General features: G+C 41.7%; 1 protein-coding gene across 2 annotated transcripts; it reads right to left on the bottom strand.

Annotated features, from left to right (window-relative positions):
* Positions 1-2714: 2714 nt before the first annotated feature.
* LOC131881059 (fructose-bisphosphate aldolase-like) lies at positions 2715-7063 on the bottom strand. 2 transcript variants are annotated; one of them, XM_059227816.1, is made up of 4 exons: positions 6700-7060; positions 5630-5845; positions 3947-4315; positions 2715-3068 (listed from the first exon to the last, which is right to left on the bottom strand). In XM_059227816.1, exons 1-4 carry the CDS (start codon positions 6856-6858, stop codon positions 2748-2750), a joined length of 1065 nt encoding a protein of 354 aa, XP_059083799.1. In that variant the 5' UTR covers positions 6859-7060; the 3' UTR covers positions 2715-2747. The 2 variants fall into 2 exon arrangements, with proteins under 2 accessions (XP_059083799.1, XP_059083801.1); XM_059227818.1 differs by lacking the exon at positions 2715-3068 and adding an exon at positions 3610-3877 and having other exon boundaries at positions 6700-7063.
* Positions 7064-8228: the final 1165 nt, after the last annotated feature.

The following is an 8228-nucleotide window of genomic DNA, read 5'->3' as shown; positions in this document are numbered from 1 at the left end:
TTTACGAGTGGGAAAATATTTCGCTTTGCCGTAAAGAGTGAAGTCAAGACATCTTTATTTCATCTTCATAAACGATTGGCTCTGACCAATGAAAGAATTAACATTTATTGAATATTTGAACTTTGACTTGATAAAGTTGTGTGTGTTTCGCATCTATTGATGATTGCGATAAAAAAGTTCACTTGCAGGATTTTTTTGCACCAATATTCAAACCCTTGGATAAAGCCATTTTCAAGATTAATCGTGGAGGATGAGCAATTAAGGGTCCCAACCATCCGGATCGCCATGTCAAATTTCAATTGATTTTGAAATGAAGGGTTTAAAGCTCACCACGAAGGAGATTCAAAATTCAGTGGTTGCTAATGGCTACTTCTTCGAATAAGTGGGATCTATGTCCTTTATTCTAATACTCCTCGTCGTGCAAGCAAGCAAGCAAGCAAGCAAGCAAGCAAGCAAGCAAGCAAGTCAGCAAGGCTCAGAGGTTGAAGTAGAACGAGAGCTTCATTCATTATGTTTTGCCCGTGGGGAAATTCATAGCCTGACAATGAACAACTCCGAATTGAGAACAATGACAAACAAAGCCAAATGTAGAATGCTCAGAGGAGGGTCTTACAGACCAAAGAAAAGTTACCACGCATAGTCCAGGCCAGTATTAGGATGAGAATCAAGTTTTAACAAATTATCATTCGCATAAGTGGATGATATAGTTTCAGATATATTTACAAGATACTATGGGTGCATTTTCCTAAGCTTTACGCTCCGGTGGATGAGCTAGATGTTGAATTTTTTCATACTAAAGATCCTAAAAATTGGCCGGGTGTTAAAAGAATTTAGAATGATGTAAAGTATCAATTACCAATTCAATATCTTTCAGATTCCATAGTAAGATGCCCAAGCTACCAAAAATTAGACTTGGATAAAGATTGGATTTTCATTTGTTTTTATGAGTATTTTAAAGTACATTTAAGGGTACATTTCTCCTCAGAAGACTAATTTGTTATATAAATAAGGCTGATTGCACTTGCATGAAGAATTCAAAAAGTACCCATTACTGTTCTAACATTTATTTCAACCCAATTAATAACCTGGTGTAGGTGTGTTGTCTCATACACACAAAACATGGAAGGCCAGCCCCAGGTCCAACCCACGTGTGTTTGAGGGGAGGAAAATCCCCGCCGATGGGAGGATAGTAGGTATGGATGCAGGAAAACACTCACGGCAATGGTAAATGCAACAACGACTACAACAACTACAATATGTAGTTTTAGGATCCTCAGTGACTGAGCTTATGATAATGACCTTTGTAGTTCCTTTCCCCATTGCGGCTAGATCCATTTGGCAGAAAAATTCGAATCAAGAATGACGTCATTTCACGAGACCTACGAGTACCATTGCTACGTATACCAATCTTCTTGTGGGAGAGATGGTTGTATAACGTACTTTTGTGGCATTCCTGCTTTCTTTGTATGAGGATTCTCATGACTTCTTGATGAGAACGGGGACATTGAATGAAGTACGCCAAGCAGACCTCGATTGTTTTTAGTCCACGCATTCCATTGAACAGACGGGAAGTTATGCAAATCCAGGGCATTCTCTGACACTTGTCAATTCGCATGTGGTTGGAAATTGGTTGGTAGAAGAATGTGGAACTTGTCACGCCAAGCTTGGACTAATCAGTAATCTGAAGTTTGGTCCTTCAGGCACCCAAAAGTTCCTTATCAAACTTCTTCGTGAGTAGGAAGATGTCATTGCCACGAGATTGGGCGTGACATTTCCTAAACATCAATCACATTCAACGAAATTTGGTACTGTACTTCTGGTCGGGCAACAGGAAAATATCCGTCTAATTCTCTGAATTCTACCTGCCACCTTCATCGTCATTTCTTCAGCTCCTGAAAATGACCCTCTCATTCTCGTTGCTGTGGACTCGACAATGTCAAAGGATTTCTTTAGGATCTTCCCACCCACTCGGGAAGGATGATACCACTGCTGCAACATGATGTTAATGTTGACGGATTCCGGGTTACTCAAGAATCGGATCGTCGAACGCCCACTTGCCATCCAAAGATGTTGGTTGCAGTCATTGTTATTGATTGCCATGCAGTTGGCACGAAACCTGTTGTACTGTACATAGTATACCTAGAGCTATTGAGTTCCTCCGAATGATAAAGACACGGTATTGAATCAAGAGGGCAGTCATTCACTCGCTTGGTGTGGTTCCAAATTTTGCTGACCATGATTAGGATGTCATCGGCACATTCATAACATGATCAACAGATGAAGTGGAAAAACAGAGATCCGTTTAGCGATGGAAGAAATGACTAAAGCAGTTTCAGCTCGGAGAAAAGCTAGGGTACCCATGGGAACAAAGGCTCTCAGAGCCACCCAAATCCTATCAACCACGGCCAATACAACTCTAATTCGCTTTTTCTGGAACATTGGGATCCGTGTATTTGGATGTTGTACACTACAATATATACATATGTATACTACGCGTATATATTCTTCAGCCATGAATCAACGTGAGTCATCCTGTAATGAACAGTTGTTCATGTCATGTTCTCATTACGATCTTGGCCTTTGTTTTTTGTCTTCTCACATGCATGACCTCCTCCCCCCACTCCCCAGACCCAGACTCACCACCCTCACGGATTCTATCATGGCTGGCGCCCAGTGGTAAGTTCATAAGTTTATGATGATATGCGACTGAACTGTTGGGAGGCATACCAATGCATTCCTTTATTCAATCATTCATCCTCGGGCTGATATTGTCCCAAAGCGGCCTTTCCATTGAGAGCCACTCGCTTGATGAATTGCGCCTGTCCTTGGCTCACCCGAGCCTCTTGTCCGGCCCAAGCCCTCCGACATGAATCCTGGAGAGCACGTCCAAAGCAGAATGAAAGCTGCCACGGGGGCATGCCTAACTCGTCATTGAGTAGTGCGGGGGCGTTGATGGCATTTAAATTGGCCGTCGACTCCAATTCGCTCAAGCCGCCCGAGAGGAAGAAAATGCCTGCCACTGACACGGGCACCGAGCGATTCAAGGACGCACGGGTGGCACGACCAACCTACGTAAAGACGGACATTGCACCGGAGAGTAGTGAAGAGCAATCAAACAAGGGTTAAAGAGTCTGACGACGACAACGATCATGATGGTGATGATAATGATAATGATCGTAATTCGTGCAACAACTAATGGCTATTGGCAAACAGATCAGAGAGCGAGAGGGTGCTGTATGTTCGGTGGAACTCAGTTATAAATGCCAAAAAAGGGTTTAATGTCTGGACAAAGCAAATCAAAGGAGCATGTTAATCGTGCACGGGCTTGTTTTGTTTTTGTACCTTGGAGCAAAATCTGCTTGAGTGTTTTTCGAACATACATACCATAGCAGTTCCGCTATGGTTGCAATAAATTTGACCTTTAAAATACCAGGATTACCAAGAAACTTATCAACTTGGCCTCAAGCTTTGGCATTTTCCTTACAAATTCAGCTTACAGTATCAGTAAACATGGTCTCTCGTGAACTATTTGCACTAGTACGTAGTCAAGCCATCTGGTTTTGTCTTTTGTACATTTGATTTTAATCGTAGGTATTAATTTTTTCTCCCAAACTGCTTACACAGTCAATTCAAAGAGCGGCCTCTAATTGGCCCGCTACAAGATGCCTGTGCATCCCTGTGCTGGTTCAGCTCAATAAGTGGAACTCCTATTGGGTAGCAACGTCGAATTATGAGACCAGGTCAAGCTCTTCAATTGGCAAAATCCAGCCGTATAATATTTGGGACACTGCTGATTTGAAAGCCAGTTCTCAGTGCCAACTCGGCTCCATGACCTCCAAATTGATTGCTCTCAATCTTCGTTAAAGCCACTCCCTCTCTTCAAGAGAAAATACGACTCTTTTTACCATCCACGCTCGCATGTTCCGCTTCAATGAACCCCACCCACCTGTTGAGGAGTAGCCCCTTGGGCGTTGGTCTTGCCCGCCGTGACCATGCTGCACTTGAGGATGGTCCCTTCGATGAAAACCCCGTAGTCCTTGAGCACTTCGTAGAGCTTGTTGTTCACCAACTCGAAGACCTCTTGTTGGCGTTGCCAAGAATGATCCCCGATCCGGCTGATGTCCGGTTCCACGATTGGAACAATGCCATTGGTTTGGCAGATGAGAGCGTACAAGGCCAAGGATCGGACGCCTTCATCGATCATGGTTTTTGAAGGGACAGTCTCACCTTGAATGGTGATGGCCATTCTCCATTTGGCAAAATGAAGACCTAGGCTTTTGTACGTTTTGCAACGGGCATCCAAATCATCCAAACCCTATCAATCAAAAGATGTGTTTTGTTTGGAAGAATAACTATGTGGTGTGAGTCTGTGAAGGATGAGGGATGGCAAGTGGATCCAAAACATGACGACAATGAATGAACTTTGGAAATAATGGTGTTCTAGGAACCTGATGTAAGCTTAAAAATGATCTCATACCTTACATCAGCTATGAATGATAAAAAACAAATTAAACTAATGTGTCGTAATTCAAGATTACGAAAAGTAAGTTATGAAGTTATCTAGTAATATAACCAACTAAGCAATTGATGAAGGACTTTTTTAAGAGATGGATGACTGAGAACTCTGAAGCGTTCTTTTCTGAACGATTAGCATTGAGACCGATGAATGGTAAATTTCTTTGAAAAAAGGACAGTACAAGTACTGCACATGGTGAGAAATTCTCATGAAACAAATTAGTCATGTTGAATGCGTTGATTAATGACCACTAAGCAACCCAAACATCATTAGGATCACACGGCATCAATTGAATCCTGGTAATGGTACTTCTACTATGTACGAGCATCAAACATCCAATATTGCAAATAAAATCTTAATTCACGATACCTTTGATCCGCTTCGTCACTTTGAGTACCAACTAGTTTTGCCAAAGAAACATCTAATACGCCGATTAAGGCTCAAAGTAATTATTATTAACTTAAATCCAAACGATACAATCCACCCAATTCTAACTTGTGAATGGGAAACCCTTTACACTCCACTTAGAAAACTCTGTAATTGTACATATTATTCATAAATTCGAATTATTTGAGGTGATTGGTCAGTATCAGATATTTTATGGAGTAAAAACCTATACTGATTTAAGAACCATTTGATTTCATGTAGAACAACCCCAAAAAGTGTCCTACATATGGGAACATTTGAAACATGAGTATATAAAGGGAGCTGTGGCGCAGTGGTGAGCGCAGCCTAACAGCATGACAACTCCAGGGTTCGATTCTCCACCCCACCACCCTATGAAAGTTTTTGACCCTAAATCCACAACCACAAACGGAGAATTAATTTTCATACCAAACGTGACACTGTCTATCTGGAAAATTGGACGAAATGGTGGCTTGGCGAGGCTCATAACTACAACCCTAGCACCCACTAATGAGAAAAAATAATGAAATCGAGAAAAGCTGGGTTTGTCATACCGCTAACACAGAAATCTATCAAATATATTCATATCGCTTGCTCAATATGAATGATTTACCTCTCCGATTTTCTTAAATACTTAGTGGCGTTTCAAAGTCTCCATGGTCAATTTGGCAGAACGTCATTGTTCTTTCAACCTATAGGCATACTCACTTGAGTGAAGACTTCTCCCGGATGTCCGGGGATGGCCCGCCATCCCTTGTCCAAAGTGATCCCAGGCACGATTCCAATGTCATTCACTGCTTGAATGAAATCTCGCCCATCGTCCAATTTCTGATAGACCGTTTCATGCTGCAGAATGACTGCTGAAAGCGAGGAAATCTCACTTTTGGGTGTAGTGAAAAGGAGTTGTCGGTACAGACGTCGATTCTGAAAGCAGGGCAAGAAAAAACGGAACAACTTGAAATGGCCCCTTTCACCCTTTCTTGCCGTTCACTCAATAGGTTTGTAATGAAGTGAAATTGAATGACGTCATCAACTGACGGCTCAAAGGCTCAAAGAGACCTTGTTGGCCTCCAACCATGGAGCAATGATGGGCCCTTCCATGGGCCCACCTACTTGACACGGATAATTGTAAAACGACAGCACAGAGAGTAAATGTAGGAACGAATTCGTTACCATTCTAGCCGAGAAAAGGATTGGGAAGGGAGAAGAAAAATCCGGATCTAAGACCCCACTTAAGTCGTTCCTTTCCGTAGGCGTTTGCAGCCAATTTTGTTTGAAATAAGAGGTCTTCCAGGATCACAAATACTTGAGTGACTTGGCTATCCAGCCAAAAACAAATTCCGTCTTATTTTCAATCTCTGTTCACATTTAGGCAAATTGAATTTTCTTTGAATCAAGAAAGGTTTGATACTGTTTATTTTTGCAAGGTCAAAGAATGACAAGGACGGTAGCAGTCAGTAAAAACGTAGATACGGTCTCTACTGTACACTGACTTTTGACAAAACATCTCCCCTAAACCCACCCAAACACATTCTACTGAAAGTTCATCCTGTTCACGTAAAATGTACGTATTCCATCTTAAAAAAATTAATTGCATCCGTATTCCAAATCCTTCCTATATTGAGAGAGGAAATGGCATCTCACCTTTCGGCGAATACGTGCCATAACATCCATTGAATTGTCTTTCAACCCAACATTGATAAGCTTAGGCCTAGGCCTTAACGGGTGTGTTGTAGGAAATCTGGCTCTTAGAGATTAGATTTTATCTACATTATTACCTCATCGGAGTTGGTGATATTGAGATTCTGGAATCGATCTTCCATGGCCATGGGCGTTTCATCAGCGGCCAGAATGCCCTTTCCCTTTTGGCAAATCCGTCGGACAATCCGAGTCAACTCTGCCTGGGATTCCGCGTTCAAATGTGAGGATCTTGTCATTTTGAATGGAATCGGATTATTGGAACAAGTGGAAATGGCGGAGATCACGATCAAGACTCAAGATCCCAGGTTCTTTCTCTTGCAAGCGAGCAGTGGCCTTAGACTAAATTGAATTAACCGTCCATGGCCATGGAGAGAAAAGTCGAAGAAGTCAAACGTGCTTAACTTGTCTTGAACAAGTGTGCGACAACATTTTGCCTCTTTCTTGCTCATCGACTCATGCAATAACTTGGGTGTGAAATCTACAGTACAGCAGAGAGAGTATCTTTCATTCAGCCCAAGCATGGTGTAACGGAAGCGGACTTTGAGCTATAGATAAATGGATTAAAATCAGCATTTGCACGTGAAATAAGCATTTTTGTTGGCTCCAAGGGCCTGGAAATTAAGTATCTGAAGACAGTTATCTCAGAAAAATGAAAGCATTTAAGGCAATCAATCTCTTGATTACTTTTCTCATTGACTCCTTTAAGTAGCAGCTGTTTGATGATGTCAGCACAAATTTTGGGTGTTCAATTGGGTAATTTCTAATACAATAGAAGTACTTAAAAGCCAAGATGCAAAACTTTTCTAAGTTTTCAAAAGACTAAAAATTAAAAAAATCGGTAATTATTGATTTTAGGGGACCTGAAAAGCAAGGTCGTTGAATGATAGAAGAAGTTACACAGAAGAGTAAAAACCGAGTTTGTTGTGGTTCTTTACTGCAGCTGAATCGCTAACCAGTGGACAGTGCAACTCTAGCTGATGGAAAGCAGGCAGCGCCTCTACAATCAGAAACTATACTCATTCGCTCTGAAAACTAGTCCGCTTGGCTAGGTCTCATAGCACTCCCTAGCAGTTGCTTCCTCTATGGTTGAACGTGCACTGATGTGGGCACAGGTATCTTTGGGCCCTTGCAGCCAAAAGTTTAGGTTAAGTGAGGTAGCAAAAGGTTAGGTGCCGTTCAAAATCCGTTGTCAAGATGTGAATCCCCCCCTTTCTCGTCCGGGTCGCTTGAATTCTAACGTACCTGTTGGAAAATGAAGTCCAACAACAGCTTTTTACGGCTAAATAGTATATTTCCAGCACGTTAATGGGTAATACTGTGACAGTTCATTAAATTGCAATGCCACATGAAGCATTCCTCTCATATATAAATGAATTGGAACTCATCTTCCTTACCTACTTCAATGTCCCATAGACTTGTTTATCTCTGGCTTGTTTGAGATTTACGCAATAATTAGTAATGCCCTCCTCGAACCTCCCGATAAAGCTGTTGGGATTCCTTCGACATTTCGCTCCCTATATTTTCCTGTTTACTGCATGTGTAAACATCCGCTCAACAATATATCCCATGTCATAGACATATAAGTACATGCCTATGTGAACCATGC

Source organism: Tigriopus californicus, chromosome 5, assembly GCF_007210705.1.
Source record: "Tigriopus californicus strain San Diego chromosome 5, Tcal_SD_v2.1, whole genome shotgun sequence".
In the NCBI taxonomy this organism is placed as follows: Eukaryota; Metazoa; Arthropoda; class Copepoda; order Harpacticoida; family Harpacticidae; genus Tigriopus; species Tigriopus californicus.
This window is presented reverse-complemented; position numbering and strand designations above follow the sequence as displayed.

Bases quoted from the DNA above. Each gene is read 5' to 3' on its own strand.
- LOC131881059 (XM_059227816.1), bottom strand. From the start codon at position 6,858: ATGACAAGATCCTCACATTTGAACGCGGAATCCCAGGCAGAGTTGACT. The intron at 5,846-6,699 runs GTAATAATGTAG...CCCTGCTTTCAG, and splicing joins ATATCACCAACTCCGATGAG to AATCGACGTCTGTACCGACA. The intron at 3,069-3,946 runs GTGGGTGGGGTT...GTCTTTACGTAG, and splicing joins AAGGGGCTACTCCTCAACAG to GTTGGTCGTGCCACCCGTGC.